At 35.0% G+C, this 24,899-nt stretch overlaps 1 protein-coding gene and 1 pseudogene across 1 annotated transcript; both read left to right on the top strand.

The window, feature by feature from the left end:
- Positions 1–2,778: 2,778 nt before the first annotated feature.
- Positions 2,779–15,234, top strand: LOC142610441 (cucumisin-like; annotated as a pseudogene).
- Positions 15,235–19,685: 4,451 nt separating this feature from the next.
- On the top strand, positions 19,686–24,737 carry LOC142611242 (cucumisin-like). Its single transcript, XM_075783300.1, has 9 exons — positions 19,686–19,766; positions 20,044–20,116; positions 20,227–20,470; positions 20,981–21,494; positions 21,978–22,075; positions 22,422–22,640; positions 22,790–22,901; positions 22,980–23,193; positions 24,070–24,737. Exons 1-9 carry the CDS (start codon positions 19,686–19,688, stop codon positions 24,600–24,602), a joined length of 2,088 nt encoding a protein of 695 aa, XP_075639415.1. The 3' UTR covers positions 24,603–24,737.
- The last annotated feature ends 162 nt before the right edge of the window (positions 24,738–24,899 follow it).

The following is a 24,899-nucleotide window of genomic DNA, read 5'->3' as shown; positions in this document are numbered from 1 at the left end:
GCTATAAGTCAGGAACCATCATGCTGGGACAATTGAAAATCAACTTGTTCCTTGAAAATTAATGTGGCTGACCCAAACATATCATGAGGATGATATGTGTCTATTTGGGTTTGGCATCCTCTTTTTTAGCCTGATTTATTTGCGCTATCCTCTTTTTATCTCGTTGTTTAATAAATAAATAAATTTGTCTTTTTTGTTGTTGTTGAAATTAAGCTAATTTATTTGTTTAAGGCCACTTTTTGTTTCATCTTTTAGTAATAAGCTAATGGAAAATATGGGATTTCAAGCACACAATTCTGTTCTCTATTGTGACATGTGAGTTTGGATGATATGCACAACTTGAGAGAACAACAATGGATTCAACTCAGCCGATTGGGTTGATTTTTTTTGTTTTTGTTTTGGAAATAACAAGTATTTTTAGGGCGGTTTTTGTCCATGTGAGAACCATTTATATGTGATTAACGAAAATGATAAGGAAGTTAGTAAATTATTATAAAAGTAACAATAATCAAACTTTAGTACCAATTTTTTAGATTGACTAAACCTTCAACGTGTATCTACAGTGAGTTCATTTGTAATACAGAGGTCAAATTTTCAATTGGATGTTAAACATAACCCTTCAAATGTGATATACATCATTGAGTACAAATATAGGTGGAGTTAATTAAAGTTGGTAAGACTATACAAATATGTTTTAATTTTTTTTTCTCTTTTATCACATGTAGTGTGCGTTTGGATGTGAATTAAAATTATATATTATTTCACTATTCAACTTATTTTTGGCACTATTTATGGGTTCCACTGTACTTTTTGGCATTATTTATGGGTTCTACTATACTATTTTAACTAATTTTTACATTTATATACAATACTTTCAGCAAAAAGTTTTCAGTTTCAACAAAATAAAAGGTACTTTCAGTAATAAATTTTCAATTTCAGCAAAATAAGCGGTATCCAAACAGATTCGTAATCTGACTATTATAGGACTATACAACTCATATCAATATCAATGATGTGGATAATCAGTGGACCATGAGTTGTGGGTTGGGTCCAATTCAACCAAATTACTAACAAAATCCCACCATCTGGGCCTTCATGCAACAAAACAACAAACACCTTTGATTTTAGTCAAATTTTATTATCACATATAAGACCCAAACTCTAAGATAAATGCATTGAACTTCTATAGGGCCTTAATAAAATAGGAAAATTACAATTTATCATATGCGATTTGGTCAATCATAATTTAATCCTAAAATTATCAATGGTTTGGTTTGACTCATTAAAGTTTGTATTAACAAGAAATTGACAAGCTTTCAGCTAAATTAACGGACTATATATATAAATTATAATTTTAGTCCCTTGTGGTTTCACTCTATCACAATTTTGTTCTACTAAACTTTTTAGTTACTATATGTTTTTCTACCTAAAGTTTGGATTAAAAAAAAAATCTGTTGTAAAAATTGGTAAAATAATTTGTTTACACAAGATTAAAGAAGAGAGAAGAAAATATGATACAAAAAATTTACGTGGTTCGACAATATGCCTATATCACAGGAGGTGATAGAATAAATTTTTACTATAACTTTAGAGATTACAATAATGACTTGAAGACACTCTCTCATACACCCAAACCCCAAATACACCCTTAGTTCCCTCACAAATAAATAAAGAACTACCTATTGTATTTAGACAAAATTTGCAAGACACTAACTTTCTACACTCTGGTGCGCACACAGCAGAAGTTCTAATTGCTATCTCCGTAGCTCACACACGCAGCTCTCATTTGCACCACCTCTATTTATAGCTCAACTTCAGCCGAAATATCACCATTCATGAAACTTATCAAGTCAACAAAAATGACCAATATTTACTGCCAATGGAGTCATACATTTCGGCTAGCATGTATTTGGTTTGCTCTGGTGTAGTTCCTTGCCCTTCTTGACAATTCATGAATGCCAATGGAGTCATACATTTCGGCTAAAAGGTGAAGCATGTATGCATGTCAAGTATGCAAGACTTCTATTAACAAAGAAGTCAATAAATTCGGCCATGAGTCCATGCAACATTTAATGCAACTCCTTGCATTTCTTCACCCATGCAACTTTCTATGGTTTGTTGGCTAATGTCATTTAATGATTTGTTGGCTAATGTCAAGCCACCAATTTGACAATTCAAGCCATTCCAACAAAATCCTTAAGGTCTTTACTTAAGATTTTGTTACAATATTTTGGGGATCAACTAAATCAATTGAAAGTTTGTGAATTAAATTGTAATATGACAAAATCATAAATAAATAAAATGTAATTTCACCTATTGTCAACTTCATTGGATAAACAATATGAAATTTCTCTTGTTTTGAAATTCATTGGATATCGCCATGAATTAATCCTAATGAAACTCTCCCATGTAAATTCTCCTATTGCCAACTTCATCACTATATAAATAAAATTAATTTCTCCTGTTATCAAATCCATAGGATAAATAAATATGCATTGATCCGTATCAAACTCAATTGCATATCCAAAACGGGTGAAGGACTAACATCTTTTAGATGAAGTATAGGACGGATTTAACGTTTATAGTGTTTGGGAATTCACTAGAAATGAGAATTTAGCAAAGAACATATATTGTTAGTTGGCGGACTTCACAATAACTTACCCAAATATATATAGCTTTCAATTCCTTCCTTTTATTAGCCCATTTCTCTCACACTTTGAGTGAACAACTTTAACATTTTATCTAAGACCACAGGCTCTTGGGAGAGTTCGATCTCTGATGAAAAGCCAAACGTCTCCATGGCTAATCTTAATTTGCCTTACTTGTACCCTGCTTAATTCCTGTTATGGGGCGATTGATGATGATCGAAAGGCAAATTAATATCTCTCTCATATTTATTTTGGTGCTTTTCATTTTATTTATTTATTTGTTTGCATGATTTGGCAAAATTTTGTGAACACAGGTTTACATTGTGTACATGGGGAATCTACCAAAGGGCGAAATCTCTGCATCATCTATTCATGCCAACATTCTACAAGAAGCTATTGGCAGGTTAGTAACTAAAAAGACATTGATTTTGAATGACAATTTAGATTATGAGTATTTTTTGTGTGTGGTAACAATTAGAAGATAGGTACTTGCTTGGGCAGGCGATGAGTGCATTCAAATACCATAACTTTAAAATTGGACATGATAAATGCTGTTTGCTATCATAGTATATTGGACAACCAAATGAAATGTTTCTTCTACTTTTTTTTTCTCTTTTTTTTTTTTAATAAAATTTTTTAAAATTTTAATTTTTGGAGGAACAAACACACACACAAGGGATGGAGAATGATGTTCTATCTCAAAGTCACACTATATTCTCTACTCAAACAAGAAAACAGTACCTTTTTTTTTTCACTGAATAAGTGATGCCATTGTACAGTGATGGAGTGGATTTTTTGCTATATAGCTACACGAAGAGCTTTAACGGGTTTGTGGCTAAGCTAACCATGGAGGAGGCTCAAAAATTAGAAGGTTGTTGAACTATGAATTTCTAGATATTGCTACGGATTGTTCCTTGATTTATCTATCATGAAGTCATATATGAAAGAAGAACGAAATTTGGTACTATAGGCATGGAGGGAATAGTGTCCGTCTTCCCCAACGAAATGAAACAACTCCACATGACAAGGTCTTGGGATTTCATGGACTTCTCCCAAAATGTCAATAGAACAACTTATGAAAGCAACGTTATCATTGGAATGCTTGACATAGGGATTTGGCCAGAGTCGGAGAGTTTCAATGATCAAGGATTTGGTCCACCTCCAAAAAGATGGAAGGGCATTTGTCAAGAATCATCCAGTTTCACTTGCAACAAGTAAACCATTATATCATCATTACATATAAACGTAGGACAACGTTTGGCTATAAACCAACAACTGGAATATGACACATATCTCTCTCATGTGCAGTGCATATGACATATTAAATCACACTTACGGTATTATATACACATGTTATCTTCTTACTATTGTTTGTAATTTTAAGCTACAAATCAAGTTTGACAACCAAATTTGTAGCAAAATTTTGTTCATAATCATATATATATATATATATATATATATATATATATATATATTTGTGTTGGAATATGTGTGTTTCAAATACTTAACTTTTGCTTTGTGTCTCACATTGGTTAGGAATAAACCTTGTTATAAGTTTATAATCCTTTGCATATCTTAAGTAGTAAGTTGGAATACAATGAGCTAGATGTTGGCTTGGGCTTGGGTTTGTCATATCTTTCTTGGCCTCACTTTTTCCTTTTCTTTCTTTTAGCCCAAATTTGATTTCATATGTCCGTTGATGAGTATCTGAGCAGCCCGGATATCAAATCATTGCTAATCTTTAGGATTTATATTGTTGAATCAAAACTTGTTTTTTAATTATCTCTGTATTTTCCAACAATATATATAGAGAGAGAGAGAGAGAGAGAGAGAGAGAGAGAGAGAGAGAGACACACACACACACACACACACACACACATGCGCGCGCACGTGCAAATACTTATAACATATTATGCTATTCATGTATATTTTTTAAAACTTTTTTTAGATGGGTGGTCATGACATGTAAACATGCATGCATTCAGAAATAAACATCTATAATTATTTTAGACATTTTAACTAGAGGTAGAGAAGGAACATGACTTGGAACTCAAAATGAGATGTGTATAATAAATTATTATTTATTGATCTTAAAAGTTTAAATTTAATCACTTAATCATTCCTCCAACAATTTTTATACGTACAGCAAAATCATTGGAGGTCGATATTATCCGAGCCAAGGAATAATAGGTCCAAATGATTTTGCTTCACCAAGAGACTCCAGAGGCCATGAGACCCATACTGCATCAACAACAGCTGGAAATCTAGCCAGTGGGGCAAGCCTATTTGGCCCTGGCTCAGGGACAGCCCGAGGAGGAGTTCCCTCTACTCGCATTGCCATTTATAAGATATGTTATCTTGATGGGTGCTTAGATGCTGACATTCTTGCAGCATTTGATGATGCAATCAGCGATGGAGTGGATATAATCTCTCTTTCCGTTGGAGGGTGTTAACATGTATAGTGTTGTGGGCTTTAGGCCCAAACTAGTTTACTTGTATAGCACTCATATTTACTTGTACTGCACTCATATGCCTACTATATAAAGGCACTCATGTATATTCTTTCTGTGTGAAAATACAATACTATTGAATTCAGTATTTCTAACATGGTATCAGAGCCACTGCTCTGACCTTTTCTTAGCAGTCTTGTCTTTATTGGTGTAACTCCATTCTCAATATTGCTTCCGCTGTCACAACAACTGCCACAGACTTTTGCCGTTGAACCTTCGAGTCTTCCAGACATCATCCTCAGGTTCCGGACCTGTAGCAGCCGCCGTTGGGGAGTTCGAACACTGCAAAGACCACTGCCTTTTTCGGCACCGCCGTAAATATTGCTCTGAAAAATTTTCCGAAGGTACCACGAAGATCGTCTTGCTCCGATCTACCTTTTCGTGAAAACCTCACAGTCATCGGAGCCTCCACGCGCCCTCACGCACCGCTCAAAGTTTCTGCACTGAAGGTCACGCTCCCACGCGCCGAACCGAGCATCCACGCGTCGAACAGAGTCGCCATGCGCCTCCACACGCCGAATAGAGTTGCCACGCACCTCCACGCGCCAGACTGCTCCTGCTGACGTCAGCCCTACACGTCAGCCTGCCACGTCATCGCTGACGTCATCCAGCGCGCTGCTGACGTCACCCGCCACGTCATCGTTGACTGACCGTTGACCGCTGACTGTTGACTTTCTATTGACCGTTGACCAGCCGTTGACCGTTGACTTTTTCACAGAGTTGACTTTTTGCAGCCCAGGTGCTCCTTACCCAATTTTTCGCATAGATTTCATTTTTGCAATCCATTTTTGCATATTTTGCTTCTAAATGAAGAATAAGGACATGTCTTCTTCCTTTTGCAACAATCGTCGCCGACAATCTAGCAAACATTTTTGCAATTTTTGCAAACGTTTTGGTCATAATATTGAGACTTGCTTTTAGCGCAATAAACTAGCTGTTTCAGTTTCTTCTGCCACTATTGCTAACATTGAAAGTGTCCAACCAATGGCTCCCGTCTTTGCACAGTCTAAGTCTTCAGGTCGCACTTTCACCATGACCACAGATGACCTTAAAAACATCATCGCCAATGTCATTCGTATGGTTGGTAATGTATCTTATTCCTCTTCTCTCTCAGCTTTGTCCGGTATGTCTCCTTCCTCTTGGCTTATGGATTCTGCTTGTTGCAATCACATGTGAATTCTGCTTGTTGCAATCACATGACACCTCATTGGTCTTTATTTTCTGAACTTTAACCTGCACCACACCCTCTTACTATTCGCACAGCAAATGGTTCCACAATGTCTGGTCATAATATAGGTTCCGTTTCAACCTCCAACCTCTCCGTTTCTGGGGTCTTTAATGTTCCTGACCTTTCTTACAATTTATTTTCTGTGGGACAATTAGCTGAGTTGGGTTATCGAATCATATTTGATTATTCTAGGTGTATTGTGCAGGATCCAAGGACGGGACAGGAGCTAGGGATCGGTCCCAGAGTTGGGCGTATGTTTCCCGTGGACAACTTTCGTCTTCCACTTGTTGCTCCTGTTTCTATTGCCGCAGCTGCTGCAGTTTCTTCTATTCCTTCTCTTGCTCTTTGGCATGCTCGACTTGGTTACGCATCTTCTTCCCGTGTACAACAATTGGCTTCTAGAGGTTTGCTAGTTTCAGTGTCTATAGAAAATTTTGATTGTGTTTCATGTCAATTAGGAAAATAACTAGCTTTGCCTTTCAATTCTAGTGAATCTATATCCACTGATATCTTTGACCTTATTCATTCTGATGTTTGGGGACCTTCCTCTGTCTCTAGTATTGGTGGATCTCGATATTTTGTTGTCTTTGTTGATGATTACTCTTGCTATAGCTGGATCTTTAATATGAAACATCGTTCTGAATTATTGCAAGTGTATTCTACTTTTGCAAAAATGGTTGAAACTCAATTTTCTAAACGTATCAAAATTTTTCGATCTGATAATGCTCTTGAGTACACTCAATATGCTTTCCAAGCTGTTTTGCATTCCTATGGCACTGTTCATCAACTAACTTTTCCAGGTACCTCTCAGCAAAATGGTAGAGCCGAACAAAAACTTCATCATATTCTTGACACTGTTCGTGCTCTTCTTCACTTTGCCAAAGTTCCTGCTCCTTTTTGGGGCGAAGTTGCTCTTCATGCTGTTCATACTATTAATCGCATTCCCAATCCTGTTATCCAAAATCAAACTCTATATGAGCGCCTTTTTGGGTCACCTCCAGACTATCACCACCTACGCTCATTCGGCTCTGCTTATTTCGTTCTTCTTCAACTACATGAGCATAACAAACTTAAGCCTAGGTCAAGACTTTGTTGTTTTTTTGGTTATGGGAAAACTCAAAAGGGATATCAGTGTTATGATCCTATTTCTCATCGTCTTCGTGTCTCCCGCAATGTCGTCTTTTGGGAACATCGCCTCTTTGTCGAGCTCTCTCACTTCCGTGCTTCTCTATCTTCCTCTTCTGTCTTAGATCTATTTCCAGATGAGACGCAAATTCCTTCTGTAGTTGCTCCTGACCCTCCTATAGCTGATCCTAATCCTCCTGTAGCTGCTCCTGATTCTCCTATTAACTTCTCTGTCCAACCACTAGAAATCCTTGATCCCTTTCCTAGTTCCCCCTTTAATGACCAGGTGGAAGATGAACAGGTCAAAGACGAGCTACCCAACCTTGATCTTGGTTCCCCTGCTCCTGCTCCGCCTGAAGATCATGTACAAGACATTCCACCTCGTCACTCAACCCGAGTAAGGTCCATTCCTGCACATTTACTTAACTATCATTGTTACACTGCCTTTGCTACACTGCACGAGCCTCACACCTATTGTGAAGCTTCCACTGACCCTTTATGGCAGATTGCAATGAAAGAGGAACTTGATGCATTATCTAAAAATCATACTTGGGACTTCGTCACTCTCCCCCTTGGGAAATCTGTGGTTGGTTGTAAGTGGATCTACAAGATTAAGACTCGCTCTGATGGGTCCATTGAGCGCTACAAAGCTCGTCTTGTTGCAAAAGGTTTTACACAGGAGTATGAGATTGATTATGAAGAGACCTTTGCTCCGGTTGCTCATATCTCATCTGTTCGTGCCCTTTTAGCTGTGCTGCTGCCTGTAAATGGGATTTTTTCCAGATGGATGTCAAAAATGCATTCCTTAATGGGGATTTAAGTGAAGAAGTTTATATGCAACCTCCTCTTGGTCTCTCTATTGAATCAAACAAGGTTTGTCACCTTCGACGTGCATTTTATGGCCTTAAACAAGCTCCACGTGCTTGGTTTGCCAAATTCAGCTCTACCATCTCTCGTTTGGGTTGCATGGACAGTCATTATGATTCTGCCTTATTTCTTCGTCGCACTGACAAAGGCATTATTTTACTTCTCCTGTATGTGGATGATATGATCATAACTGGTGATGACCTTAGTGGCATTCAAGAACTCAAGGATTTTCTCAGTTAGCAGTTTGAGATGAAAGATCTTGGACATCTCAGCTACTTCTTGGGTCTTGAAATCACTCATTCTACAGATGGACTTTACATTGCTCAAGCCAAGTATGCCTCTGAACTCTTGTCTAGAGCTGGACTCATTGATAGCAAGACTGTTGACACTCCAGTCGAACTTAATGCGCATCTGACTCCCTCAGGGGGGAAACCATTGTCTAATCCCTCTCTTTACAGACGCTTAGTTGGCAGCCTAGTTTATCTTACTGTTAGTCGTCCAGACATTTACTATGCTGTTCACTTGGTGAGCTAGTATCTGTCTGCTCCAAGATCGACTCACTATGCTGCTGTTCTGCGCATTCTTCGGTACCTAAAGGGCACTCTCTTCCATGGTCTTTTCTACTCTACTCGGTCTCTTCTTGTTCTCCATGCATTTTCTGATGCCGTTTGGGCAGGAGATCCCACTGATCGTAGGTCCACCACTGGTTATTGCTTTCTTCTTGGTTCTTCTCTGATTTCTTGGCGAAGTAAGAAACAAACTCATGTGGCCGGTTCTAGTATTGAAGCAGAATATCGTGCCCTTGCTGATACCACATTTGAGCTTCTTTGGCTACGATGGCTTCTCAAAGACTTAGGTGTGTCTACATCCTCTGCTACTCCTCTTTATTGTGACAACAAGAGTGCCATTCATATTGCTCACAATGATGTCTTCCATGAATGGACTAAACACATCGAGATCGATTGTCATTTTATTCGTTATCATCTTGTCCATGGTGCTCTCAAGCTAATCTCAGTCTCCTCTACAGATCAACTTGCAGATATCTTCACCAAGTCACATCCTAAGGGATGTCTTCGTACTTTGGTTGACAACCTCAAGTTGGTCTCACATCCACCTTGAGTTTGAGGGAGGCTGTTAACATGTATAGTGTTGTGGGCTTTAGGCCCAAACTAGTTTACTTGTATAGCACTCATATTTACTTGTACTGCACTCATATGCTTACTATATAAAAGCACTCATGTATATTCTTTCTGTGTGAAATACAATACCATTGAATTCAGTATTTCTAACAGAGGGTTTCCTAAAGATTATTTTAAGGACTCAATTGCTATAGGAGCTTTCCATGCAATGAAGAATGGCATACTCACATCTAATTCTGTAGGCAATTCTAGTCCTTATCTTGCAACAATCTCCAACGTTTCACCTTGGTCACTATCAGTGGCTGCTAGCACCATAGATGTAAAGTTTGTGGCCAAGGTGAAGTTGGGTAATGGTCAGCTTTATGAGGTGAGTTGGATTCTCTCTCTCCATGTTGATAATTTTTTTTTATTGTTGTCTTCTATACTCAAAATTGTAGGTTGCACGCCTACACCAATGATACTTTTCGAGGTTGGACATTGTCCCTATAATCATACTAATCATTGACATCTAATTACAATGTGATGTTAAGAATACAAATATAACAAATCATAGAAAGTTTGAAGCTTTATCAATGGAGGTTATGAACCGAGAGAGAGATTTGGGAGATTTGTGTAAAATGCTTCATTGAATAGTTGATTACAGGGATCTTTGCTTATATATACAAATGCAGAGAGCGAGAAACTAGGAGAAAATAATTAACTTACAAAACTAACTTCCCAACTAATAGGGGGCCAATCACATAATGACCCCTGTCAACCAAATACAAACTAACTCTTAATATTAAATATAGCTTTAGGCTCTATGTGCTTTAACACTTCCCCTCAAGATGGAGTGTATATATTGAGTATGCCTATATTGGAAAGAAGCTTGAAGAACTGTGCATGCCCAAGTGGCTTTGTGAAAGGGTCTGCTATTTGGTGTTTGGTGGGAAAATGAAAATTTTTTATTGTTGCAAGGATCTTCTCTCTAATGGAATGACAGTTGATCTCTATATGTTTGGTGTTTTCATGGAAGACAGGGTTTGCAGCAATATACAAAGCCGCCTTACTATCACAATAAAAAGAAGCTAAGTGCAATTAATCATACTATTTCACTTGTCATAGTATTTATTGCCCGATTCCTACAACTTTGATTCTTGCATTTCCACTAGGTCAGTGAGTCTTCTAAGAACGCACAAAAACCATAAATTGACCTTCTAGTTTCAGGACATTCTACCTAATCAGGACATCCTACCTAATCAGCATAACAGTAACCTTTTAGGGTGTGTTTGGTTGGGGTGAAAACAGAGTGGATGAAAAATAGGGAGAGAAAAATAGGGTGGAAAATGATATTTTCTACTATTTGGTTGAGAGGGGGGGGGGGAGAAAAAAGTGGTGGGGCCCACAAGTTTTCTCTCCTCCCCCTTAAAAATGCAATCTCTCCAAGTTGGAGTGAAAAGTGAGAATTTTTTTGACAAAACTGCCCCCACTTTTTTTTTCCTTTCTTTTGTTTGATCAGGTGGTGGGTTCTTCTTTTCTTTCTTTTTTTTTTCCTCTTAATTTTTTATTTTTATTATTTTTAAGAAAACACTTTTGGAATTTTTTTTGAAATGTCCACTTTCATCTTTAAGCATTTTTTTAAAGTATAATGTATTATTTTCTCTTTTATTTAAGAGGGATATGATGGTTAATTTATACAAACTTTATTTTCAACCAAATCAAAAAAATTTCCATTCCTTTACTTTTTCACCCTCTCAACCAAATACAACTGAGGAAAACTAAAAACTTTTATATCCTCCCACTTTTCCATCCTTCCTCTATTTTCTATCCTCTCACTTTTCCATCCTCCCAACCAAACAACCCTTAATTGCAAACAGGACAATATAGAAAAGAAAATGCCTTGTCTTGAAGATGAGGAATTTTAAGAGAACCCATGTATTGTCTCAATTCATGAACTGAATAGCTAATGTCATAGCTAATGTCAGATCTTGTTAAGGTCAAATGTAGAAGTTTTCCAACTAATCTTCTATACATGAAAGGATCTAGGACATTATCCCCTTCTGTACAATTGAACTTAGCAAATTGTACCATATGAGTTTGCATATATTTACTACCCAAAAGACCTGCATCCGACAACAACTCCAAAGTATACTTTCTTTAACAAAAAGATATTCCTTTAGAATTTCTAGCAACCTTAAGACCTAAGAAATATTTCAAAGATCCAAGATCCTTGAGTTTAAACTTGTTGTCTACAAACTGTTTGCAACTACAACATCATTACTTGCAATTAAAATATCATCAACATACACAAGATGACAAAAACAATGATGACTGACAACTTCTCAACCTTAATACCTTAATGAACACTGAGTAGTCTGATTTAGATGGTATAAAACCATGTTGAACATTAATGATGGCAACTTGGCAAACCATTGCCTACTAGCTTATTTAAGCGCATACAAAAACTTTGTCATCCTGCACACTTGTTGAGATACTACAAACTTTAATACATTGAGCATACTGAATGACACACACACACACATTATTTAATTATCAATGTTATAGACACAATTTTTTTTTATAAGAAATTTCACAATTGCTAAGTTCGTCGATTGTGGGTGGTGGTCACAACTGACATTCTCCATCATCATTGTTCATTTATTAGGTGGTTGAGTTGAAGTTCACCAATTATATTCATTGATATATCAATTTGTAAGATTTATGTAATGAAATTTGTAATAAATCTAGCATTTTCCTTACTAATATATATTTTTTCTTTGTATGCAGGGACTTTCTATAAACACTTTTGAGCTAGAGAACAAAATGTTCCCTATTATTTATGGTGGAGATGCCCCAAACACTAGTGCAGGTGTTGGCCCGACCCAGTCCAGGTTAATGAAGATTATAATGTTGGTTAGGAATGTATTAAAAAATTTGCTAATGTGTTCTTAATCATAGAAAAAAATGGAAAAAGTTTTCCTTCAAATTGGGTTGAGCTTTGGAGAGAAATCACCTTTGACACAATCCATTAAATAACAATTTATATGAAAATCTATGAATGTTAAATCACATTATTCCTTAACTCATTTAAATAAATCACATGACTACTAAGTAGCTCACGTAATTAAAATACACATGGATAATTTTGAGTTGCCACACAGTGGATTTGAGGAACAGAATAATATCAAAACTATTTAAGTATGTTTACATGTTATTAAAGAGAATTACATAAAGCAGTTCGTGCTAAAAAAAGCACTAGTGTCTTAAAATTGAAATAGCTTTAAGCAAGCTAAGAGCATCCACATTAGTGGAGCCAGAAATTTAACTATTTGACATTACAAAAAACTAATTTATTTATTTTACCTTCTAACTTTACAAAACATCCAATATAAGTGGTTTTATTTTAGTTTTCAATACAATAACATAATATAAACACTATAATAAACAACCATCATAACCACTATTGCAGTGAGTTTGGCCTTTTATTTTTCTTCAGACCTGAACACACTAACACACAAATTTGCCCCCAAAAAAAAAAAAATCACAAAATTCCAATTTGCAAAACCCATAAAACAACCCAACATACAAATCTAAAACTGAAGAGAGCTGAGAGTCATTAAAATAGGCAAAAAAAAAAAAAAAAAAACCAAAGAAGAAGAAAACAGCGTGCAAGGGAAAAAAAAGAAGAAGATGATGATGAGCAAGGGAGAAAGAGAGCATGAAAGTGTAATAAAATAAAAATTTTTGCTTTAGCTTTTTGCTACTGTGCAGATGGCTGTGCATTGTAGCAAGAAACTAAAAAATTTTAGCTATGACACCACTATTGCAGCATGCTTTTTAAGTATTGGTGATGCTAAAACTAACAATATACTGTACTTTTTTAGCACCACTAATGCTAATGCTCTAACGTTGAAACTTGAAATTTTCAAAAAAAATGTCTGCAATTCACTTTAAAGAACTATATATTATAATTAGTCAAACACTCTGAAAAAATAAAGAGCTTTATAATTAAAGCACAAGGGTTAAATCTCTATTTCGTACAACAATTAATACCAAACAAGTATTGATTTTGAAATGCAGATTCTGTTATATCGACACATTGGACAAGAAATTGGCAGAAGGAAAAATTGTTTTTTGTGATATGGAAACATTTGGGGTTGATGGGGGGCAACTGGCTGCCGGTGCAGTTGGTACTATAATGCAAAATACTGGATTCACTGATGTTGCCGACTCTTTCCCATTACCTGCTTCCTGCTTGAGCTTGAAGAAAGTAAGCGAAGTCAAAGACTACTGTAACTCATCTAGGTATAATGAGACTACCCTACAAGTTTTCTCAAATATTGATGTATAATACTCTATACTAATGAGACACATAGCATATACTAAGTTAATTACATCCTTAGTTTTTGAAGTTTTGTTAATTACTACTAATTAATAGAATGCCCACCGCAACTATACAAAAAAGTATTGAGGAAAATGATGAATTGGCCCCATACGTAGCTCTTCCTTTTTTTTAAGGGGGCCTAACCCAATTACAAGGGACATTCTCAAGGTAATTTAAGTAAATCTCTATTTCCTACATAATGTCCCTCCCTTCTTCTTAAGTTTTGATTTTACAAAGTTTTATACAGCCCGATTTAACAGCCCCTGGAGTAGATATTTTGGCTGCTTGGTCAGAGGCTACAACTGTGACAGGAGTAGAAGGAGATACAAGAATAGTTCCATATAATATAATTTCTGGGACTTCAATGTCTTGCCCACATGCAACTGCAGCAGCTGCTTATGTGAAATCGTTTCATCCAACATGGTCCCCTGCTGCAATTAAGTCTGCTCTAATGACAACAGGTAATTAAGTATAAGTGATGCCAAAGGTATAAATTTTCCTAATAAACGTTACAAACTAATGTTTCACCAATCTCAAAGAAATAATTCAGACAGTCATATATTATGTTGTTCAATTTTACCCATTATATATATTAATTGCCACATCAATTTATAAACTTTATGTAATAAAATATATTGTATCTTTATCATTTTCCATTATCAAATTTAAAATCTTCCAGAGGTCATTTTATAATAAAGAGGAAACTAGATTTGCCTTTTCTTTTACTCTTTAGGGAATTTGAAACTACGTGTTTTTAGAGAACTAAATTAAACGACCTATATATATGTATAACTGATACCCTTATGTTGTTTACAGCTTATCCCATGGGTGTTGACAAGAGCACAGATGCTGAGTTTGTTTATGGGACAGGTCATATAAATCCCACAAGGGCCATTAACCCTGGTTTAGTATATCTGTATATGATGCTGGAGAGATTGATTATGTAAATTTCTTGTGTGGTCAAGGCTATAGCAACCATTCTTTAAGACTGGTTGCAGGAGATAACAGCAGTTGCTCTCAAGCCACAAAGAAACCTGCTTCACATCTAAACTATCCTTCCTTCATATTATCTTCCACGTCAAAATCTGTATTCACTCGCATTTTCCCTACGACTGTGACAAATGTTGGGTCACCAGTGTCTACATACAAGGCCATTGTGAATCCACCAACTGGACTGAAAATTGAAGTAATACCAAATGTCCTTTCATTTGAGACTGTTGGGCAAAAGAGATCCTTTATTGTAAGGGTCATAGCAGAGATGGATGAAGGTATAATCTCTGGTTCCTTAATTTGGTTTGATGAGGTGCATCAAGTTCAAGTGAGGAGCCCCGTTGTTGCTCATGTTTCCTCTTAAGAGAATTTTTTTTTTTCATGCATGCTGTTGTTTTTTCACTCAAGAGTGGAAGTGATTAATTATGTTTTATCTAATAAGCAAATTAATAAACATGTTGTTTAGTTATTATTATGTTAAAGAAATAAAATCCTATTTTACAATACATTGAATGTTCCTTTGTCTATCTCTTCCTCTCTCGCATAGTATGGTTTGGGAGAACAATTATGAAATGTTGAAAAGAATAAAAAAAAATTCATTTAATAGATTAATTTTATTTTTAGAGAAATTTTTAGTTTATTTAATTACATGGGATAATTAAATCTGCATGGAATGATGTAATAGGTCTAATTGGAACATATCGTAGGCTTAGGTGTAACTTAATGGACACATCAGCATAGCCATTAATGAAATCATGGTCAATCAAAACTAATCCTAACGTTAGTTTAGGGTGCGTTTGGATATCGTTTATTTTGCTGAAAACTGAAAACACTATATCAAAATAATTTTTAGATATGTGAGTAGTGCCGTGGTATTCATTTTTAATAAAAAAGTTGCTGAAAAAAGAGGTTTGTGGATTCCGTGAACAGTGCACGGATCCACTGGTATGATATAAAGCCACTGAAACGCGCTTTTCCAAAAACAAAAAAAAAACGTAGACTTGGATACCGCATAAACAGATACTTAATTTGTTTTTTGGAGCAAATATAGGCACAAAAGTGTTATATCTTAACGATTTAATTTTAGTGCAAACTTTTGGGGATCAAATATATCAATTCAAAATTTGTGAATTAATTAAATTGTAATAAGACAAAACCATAGGGAAATAAAATGTAATTTCACCCATTGTAAAATTCAATGGATAACACAATGCATTAATCCTAATGAAACTCTCCCATGTAAATTCTCGTATTGCCAACTTGATTGGTTAACTAAAATGTAATTTCTTCTGTACGTTTTTAGACCCCTTAAAACACAATCAAATTAACCTAATTATCTATCCAAGTGATTAACTTAGGTAAATTATGCAGATCTAGGTTAACACATATAAATCATATCATACAAAGCAGTGGAAAAACAAATAACACAATGATATGATGACCTAGGAAAACCAAATCGGTAAAAAACCTAGGAAGGATTTAACCTAGCTATCCTCAAGGTAAAACTGAATCCACTATGAAAGAATTGAAGTTTATACAATAACGACTTAGACCATTAACATCTTATTGTTACCTTGAGTAGAAAACTTATTACCACGACCATGTGACAACTTCGAGTCCACGGACTGCTTCCTTCTTGAATTCCTAGCAAGCACAAGCACAAGCACTCCTGCTTGTATATCTTTAAGCTCTTAAATCTACAACTAAATTGATCACCAAGCTCTTGACATCAATCTAGATATTGATAACCCTAGTATGTGAAGGCAAACACCTCTAGATCTCACAAAATATTCACACACACAACATAAAAAGCATCCATAAAACGTGGCTAGGGTTTTCCTTTTTATACCTAGGGCAAAATATAAAATCCTACGCGTAAAACGGGCTTGGGCTGAGTTGAAAAATTCTGCAGAAAATAATCTGCACGAGCTTCAATCGATCGAGTCTAATTTTCGATCGATCGAGCCAAGCAGATTTACACAGTAAATCCTACAGCAACTCGATTCCAACTTTACATAAAAGACACATACTTTGAGCAAGTCTAAAACAAGACTAAATTTTTTTATCATGGTTTGCCAGCATTACAAATTGAAGTTCTAATACATTTAAACTTAAAGTCTTAGAACCTAACATCTTAAATTATCAATTCATAGGATAACAAAATGCATTAATCCTAATCAAACTCAGTAGCATATCCAAACAAGAGTGAAGGACTAACATCTTTTAAATAAGGTATAGGACAAATTTAACGGTTAGAGTGTTTGATAAATTACATTAATAAAATTATTTGAATTGTTTATCCCTATTTGAAAACTAAATTGATAAAAAAAAAATTTAGACGTAAGAATTAACAAAAGAGGTTAACTAGCTTTATACAATTCTATTTGTTGGCGGGCTTTAAAAATAGCTGTTTGAGAACCCAAAGACTTAAAGCTTAGGCTATGTTTGGTTCTATGTAAAATGTTTTCCAAGTGTAAAATATTTTCAGGTGTTTGGTGGCATTTTAAAAAATACTTTGAAAAATATTTTTTAGTGTTTGGTTATGTTCTTGAAAATACTATAGAAAACACATTTTCTACTTGATACTCACATTTTCTTAGCTTCCAAACAAATATATAATATCATTTCTCAACAGATAAACACAAAAGAAACAAAACAAAACCAAAAAATATATCAAATCTGGTCAAATTGAGAGAGAAGAAGGAAGAGAGAGGTGATTGGGTTCGATCTAGAGGCGGCGGAGGCAAGATCGCACGATGGGTCGCTCGTCTTGCGGTGGTCTGCTCGACATGGGTAGAGAGAAAAAGGGTAGATTGGCGGTGGAGTCGAGCGAGGAAGGAAGAGGGAGGAAGAGAGAAACTGGGTAGATTGGCAGTGGAGTCGAGCTTCACTTGATCGGCGATGAGAGGCATGGCCCAGACGACGATGGAGTTGATCTCAAGTTCTGGTAACTGGCCTTTCTCTCTTTGACAGTGGGCGGCTCTCTCTCTCGGTTCGGTTCTTTTTTTTTTGGAAATGGTTTGAAGGTAAAATAGAAGTGTAATCTATTTTACACTTCAAGCCTTCATAATTTACAGTCAACAAAAATGATTTTCCGTTTGACTTAGTTTTCCAGCCAAACCAAATACCTCTGGTGGTGGAAAATATTTTTCGAATTCTACTTATACCCGAAACAAAGGCAACCTTAATCTCAATTTCATCCTTATAAAGCCCATTTCTTTTCACAACAAGAACATTGCTAGTTCCCGCTTTGGAACTTTTGATTTTTGGCGTGCTTCAACATAGCTTAGAGTACCTGTATCAACTCGTGTAAAATGGCGTAAGGGTCAACTTTTGCCTAACCAATCCTTGAAATCATACACTCCAGCCTATGCATTAATTGTACAAAATGCATTTTAGTCATAGTACTTGCACAAATATACACAAGCCCTATATTTTTGCATTTCAGTTTTTTATTCTTCTTTTCTGTTTTCCGAAAATGAAGGAAGATAATGAATAGTTGTCGTGGTGTGTGAAGAGAGAGAAACAATTAAAAAATCAAGAAAAATTAATATTTAATGAAATATAGGTTAGAAACTTGTAATAGATAATCTGATATGTATGTTTTTTAAAGTGGTTAGATAATATATATATATTGTGCTAAAATAGACATAAATTTGCTAAAGTTCAAAAGAAAGGAAAAGAAGAGCTGAAGACTAAGTCTGGAGATAAAAGACAGAAACAATAGTAAAATGACATCAAAACTGAATAAAGCTAAATGTAAATACGCATTTCACACGTGCTATAACTAACTTAGTAGAATTAGTTAGTTAGTTCTGCTCTTAGTGTATATAACAGAGTATTTGGTATAGATTCATTTCAATGCAATATACAGATATTTTCTCAAATATCTGTCTAGGATTCTATTTGAATTTCTGTTAAGATTCTGTTAAAATTTCAACATGAGATGATGTGAATATTCTTAGCTGTTTGAAAACCAAAAGAAGCAAAGACAGCTTTCAATTCCTTCCTTTAATAAACCAATTTTTCTCTCACGCTTTGAGTGAAAAACTTTAACAATTAACTAAAACACAGGCTCTTGGGGGGAGTTTTCTGATGGAAAGCCAAACGTCTCTGTTTCCATCGCTAATCTTAATTTTTTGCCTTACATGTACTCTGCTTAATTCCTGTTATGGGGCGACTGATGCTGATCGAAAGGCATGTATATCTCTCTCATAGTCATAGGCCTATTAGTATTATTATTCCTATATCTTTTTTAAACTGAAAAACTCATGGGCCAGCATTGTGATCAAAGCAATGACTAGATAGGCAGCCATGCAGGTTGCAATCAACTCATTGATTTTGCGAGAATCAAAAAATTACTTTTGGCTTAGACTAGGGCTTGTGTTTTACTTTGAATGGGCAAAAGCCTATACAAAAAAGTTCCATACGTTTTAGTATTTTATTTTGAGTTTATAGTGGTATGGGGTGATTTGAATTTGAGTGTCCATTTGGTTTGCGTTTTGGATTCAAGTTTTTTTTTTTACCAGTACCTCTTGTACTGTTTATGAGATATGAACAGTGTATTAAGGCAAAGCTACAGTAACCCAGCAGTGAATAGTAACTCAGAATTTTTTTTTTTATTGTTTTCAGTTTTCAGCAAAATAAGCGGTATCCAAACACACTCTGAATGTTTTTATTAAAAACATCAAGAAATATCAATCTATTGAACCACAAGCTCTTGGCCATTCTATAACTATTTTGGTGCCTTTGATTTTATTTATATATTTTGCATGACTTAGCAAAAATTTTTGAACACAGGTTTACATTGTGTACATGGGCGATCTACCAAAGGGCAAAATTTCGGCATCATCTATTCATACCAACATTCTACAAGAAGTTGTGGGCAGGTTATTAGTAAAACAAACATTGATTTTGAACGATAATGGGTACTTGGGCAGACGGTTGTGAGCATTAAAATACCATTACTTTAAAATTGGACATGACATATGCCATTTGCTATCATAGTACGTTAGACAATAATTATAAATTTAAAATAAAATGTTGTGTAATTAAAAAGCAGAAATGCGAATCCAAATAAACACATATGCATTTCTAAAGAGTTCACCAAGCGAAACCATGTACCTAACTTGTCTAATGGAATGCATTGTACAGTGATGGAGTGGATTCTAAGCTACATAGCTATACGAAGAGCTTCAGTGGGTTTGTGGCTAATCTAACCACTGAGGAGGCACAAAAATTAAAAGGTTGGTGAACTATATGTGATTTTCTAGAGATTGTTATCTATCAAGCGTTCCTTGTTTTAGTGTTCATGAAGTTATATATGAAGAAGAACAAAATCTTGGATTATTTATAGGCATGGAGGGAGTAATGTCCGTGTTCCCTAACGAAAATAACCAACTCCACACGACAAGGTCATGGGACTTCATGGGCTTCCCCAAGAATGTGAATAGAACAACTTTTGAGAGTGACATTATCATTGGAATGTTTGATACTGGGATTTGGCCAGAGTCGGAGAGTTTCAATGATCAAGGATTTGGTCCACCTCCAAAAAGATGGAGGGGCATTTGTCAAGAATCGTCTAATTTCACTTGCAACAAGTAAACCACTATATCATTGTGACATATATACATACATGCATGCGCTTTCACACAATTACTTATATCTCAATCTGAACTATGTCCCCAATTGATGAAGTTTGAAGTTTAAATAATTGTGTAGGTTAGGATATTATTTGAGATTGTTTTAGCCTTTGTTTTAATTTCAATTTGTATTTAAATAGGAGTTAGTTCCTATTTTTTAGGATTAAATTGTGATGAGGTTATCACATACTTGACTATTTATGTAAATTGAATGCTTTTTTAAGTAGAAAATGAACTAAAAAAAAGTCTATTACCTCTCTCAAATTCTAGAGGCTAGTCACCTTGAATAGAATAATTTATCACATCACAATCATATTTTTAGCTTTTTAAAATGGGTGATCATGAGATATAAACACACATGCATGCACACAGATGTACTTGATATGATATTATGATAAATTATTATTTGATCGCACAAGTTTAAACTTAATTACTTATCCATTCTTCTAACAATTATAATTCTTACAGCAAAATTATTGGAGCTCGATACTATCGGAGCCAAGGACAATTAATAGGTCAAGATGATTTTGATTCACCAAGAGACTCTGAAGGCCATGGGACCCATACTGCATCAACAGCAGCAGGAAATTTAGTCAGTGGGGCAAGCCTATTAGGGCTTGGCTTAGGGACAGCCCGAGGAGGAGTTCCCTCTGCTCGGATTGCTGTTTACAAGATATGTTGGTCTAGGGGGTGTTCAGATGCTGACATTCTTGCGGCATTTGATGATGCAATCAGCGATGGAGTGGACATAATCTCTCTTTCAGCTGGAGGGGCTCCTAAAGATTATTTTAAGGACTCGATTGCTATAGGAGCCTTCCATGCAATGAAGAATGGTATACTCACATCTAATTCTGCTGGCAATTCTGGTCCTTCTCCTGGATCAGTCACCAATGTTTCACCTTGGTCACTCACAGTGGCTGCTACCACTTCTGATAGAAAGTTTGTGACTAATGTGAAGTTGGGTAACGGTGAGCTTTATGAGGTGAGTTGGATTTCCTTTTTCTTCATGTAGATTAGTGTTTAATGCTGTCTTCTATATTTGAAATTGCTGGTCATATCAATGATACTTTTCTAGGCTAGACTTATCCCTGTTATCATACTAATCAATGACATTTAATCATAGTATGATGAAATACTACAAATTTTAATAAATAATTCTTACAAATTAATATATTATCAATAATCTTTAAAAAAAAAAAAAAACTACAAACAATCGTTTATCAATAATGCTATAGACAATTTTTCTTTTCAAGAAATTTCACAATTCCTAAGTTAGTAAACTACAAGTGGTTAATACAACAGACATTCATAGACCCACCACTTTTTCTCCATCATTGTTGTTCATTTATTAGGTGGTTGAATTTCATCAATCACATTTATTGTGAAATCAATTTATAAGATTTATATAGTATAATTTGTAATAGTTATAGCATTTTTTTTTTTAATAACTGTTTTCTATATACAGGGGATTTCTATAAACACTTTTGACCTAAAGAACAAAATGTTCCCTATTATTTATGGTGGAGACGCCCCAACCATAGGTTCCGACCCATCTGATTCCAGGTTAGTGAAGATATAGAATGCTAGTTATGAATGTACTGAAGTTTTGCTAATATGCTTGTAATAATAGAAAAAAAGAATGGAAAAAGTTTTCCTTCAATCTGGGTTGGAAAGAAATCCCTTATGATCCAATAAAAACTATTTTAACTAGGTTCTTAAAATTGAGAACAGTTGTAGGCGAGCTAATGTTGAAACTTGAAAATTTCTAGAGAAGTGTTAGCAATATAAACTCATAATTTTAAAGCACTAGACATTAAAATTAGCCAAATTCTCAAAAATTAAAGAGCTTTACAGTTAAAACTCTACTTCGAACAAAAACACCAAACGGGGTATTGATTTTGAAATGCAGACTCTGTCTTGCCTACACCATCGACAAGAAATTGGTTGAAGGAAAAATTCTTCTTTGTGATATGGCATTAGATGGGGAGCAGCAACTGGCTACCGGTGCAGTTGGTACTATAATGCAAGATACAGCATTCCCTGATGTTGCCTTCTCTTACCTTTTACCTGCTTCAAGCTTGGGCTTGAAGAAAGTAAGCGAACTCAAAGACTACTATAACTCATCTAGGTATTTTCTTAAGTCACAATAGTGATTTACTAATGAGATTTCCCTATAATTTTTCTAAACTATTGTTGCATACTACTGTGTTCTTATAAGACACTTAGTACTAAATTAATTACATCCATTTTTTTTAATGTTTTGTTGGTTACTAATAGAACACCCACAGCAACTATACAAAAAAGTATTGAGGGAAAGGATAAATTGGCCCCATACGTAGCAACCTTTTCTTCAAGGGGACCTAGTCGAATTACAAGGGACATTCTCAAGGTAATTTTAGTAATTTTCCATTTTGTACATAATCTCCTTCCTTTTTTCTTAATTCTGAATTCACATAATTTTGTATAGCCCGATTTAACAGCACCTGGAGTGGATATTTTGGCTGCATGGTCAGAGGCTACAACTGTGACAGGAGATGAAGGAGATACAAGAATAGTTCCATATAATATAGTCTCTGGGACTTCAATGGCTTGCCCTCATGCAACTGCAGCAGCAGCTTATGTGAAATCGTTTCATCCAACATGGTCCCCTGCTGCAATTAAGTCCGCTCTAATGACAACAGGTAGAGTGATGCTAGGGATAAAAATTAAACTAAATAAATTTTACAAACTAATTTATCACTAATTGCAAAAAAATAACTCAAATATTCATCTATTTATTATGTTGTTGAAATTTACCAGTTACATTGATAGTCACATTAGTTTATAAACTTTATGTAACAAAATATATCGTATTTTTAGCATTTTCCGTTATTAAATTTAGAACCTTTGTGGGATATAAAATCATTAGGGTGTCTAGGCCAAGAAATCATTTTATAGTAAAGAAGAATTGGCTTAATCTTTAATGAATTTGAAACTTTATGCTTAAAGAAGTAGATTAAACAAGCTTGCTTCTCTTTAAAACTCCCAAAATTTATAACGTTGTTGAGATATGTCAATTACATTAATTTCTATATCAGTCTATAAACTTTATGTAACAAAACATATTGTATATTTAACTTTTTTCATTATTAAAGTTGAAATTTTTGAAGTAGATTTTAATTAGCTCAGCTGGTAAAGTCTCCTGTTATCAAATAAGATATCTAAGATTGGATCCTCGCCTACTCCAAAAAATCAATTGGTTTTTTTATTGGACAAATTTGATGATAAAATGCAATCATTATCAAGAGCTGACGTTATAGGTTGAAATTATCTCTAAATAAAAGTTAGAACTTTTGAGGGATATAAATCACTAGGATGACTAGTCCTAAAAGCTGTTTTATAATAAATAAGAAACTAGATTGGCTTAGTCTTTAGTGAATTTGAAACTTAGTGTTTAAAGAAGTTATTTAAACAAACTTGCTTCTCTTTAAGACGTTCAACATTGAAATTTGGAATGTGTACCAAATGTGATTAGAATCTAGTTTTATGAATAACTAATCTTCTTATTCTATTTACAGCTTATCCCATAAGTGTTGACAGGAACACAGATGAGGAGTTTGCTTACGGGGCTGGTCAGATAAATCCTACAAGGGCCATTAACCCCGGTTTAATATATGATGTTGGAGAGATTGATTATGTAGATTTCTTGTGTGGGCAAGGCTATAGTAGTGAGTTTTTAAGACTTGTCACAAGCGAAAACAACAGTTGCCCACAAACCACTAAAAAACTTGCTTCACATCTAAACTATCCTTCCTTTACATTATCTTCCAAGTCAAAATCTGTGAGAACCCACGTATTTCCCAGGACTGTGACAAATGTTGGGTCACCAATGTCCACCTACAAGGCCATTGTAAATGCTCCAGCGGGACTAAAAATTGAAGTAATACCAAATGTGCTTTCATTTAAGTCTCTTGGGCAAAAGAAATCCTTTTTGGTGAAGGTCACAAGACTCAAAACAAAGATGGATCATATTATAATCTCTGGCTCCTTTATTTGGTATGATGGGGTGCATCAAGTGAGGAGCCCTATTATTGCTCAAGTTTACTCTTAAGAGATTTTTATTCATGCATGCTTATTTGGCTTTTCACAAAAGAATGGAGGTGCTTATTTCTGTTAGATCTAATGTGTAAATCAATAAACTTGGTATTTTTCATTGCATTAAAGAAATAAAGTGAAAATATCATTTTGGGGCCACGTTCAATTTAGTGCCTACATTTTAGTAGCAATCAATTTGGTCCATATTATTTACAATTTGCAACCAATTAGGTCACTATTATTTTCAATTTGCAGTCATTTTGGGTCTAAATCTTGGGTTTTTTTAGTTGTTGAGTTCAAGGACATAGGCACT

The sequence above is a fragment of the Castanea sativa genome, chromosome 9 (genome assembly GCF_040712315.1).
Source record: "Castanea sativa cultivar Marrone di Chiusa Pesio chromosome 9, ASM4071231v1".
NCBI lineage: Eukaryota > Viridiplantae > Streptophyta > Magnoliopsida > Fagales > Fagaceae > Castanea > Castanea sativa.
This window is presented reverse-complemented; position numbering and strand designations above follow the sequence as displayed.

Bases quoted from the DNA above. Each gene is read 5' to 3' on its own strand.
- LOC142611242 (XM_075783300.1), top strand. From the start codon at position 19,686: ATGGGCGATCTACCAAAGGGCAAAATTTCGGCATCATCTATTCATACC. The intron at 19,767-20,043 runs GTAAAACAAACA...GTGGATTCTAAG, and splicing joins AAGTTGTGGGCAGGTTATTA to CTACATAGCTATACGAAGAG. The intron at 22,641-22,789 runs GTATTTTCTTAA...GGTTACTAATAG, and splicing joins GACTACTATAACTCATCTAG to AACACCCACAGCAACTATAC.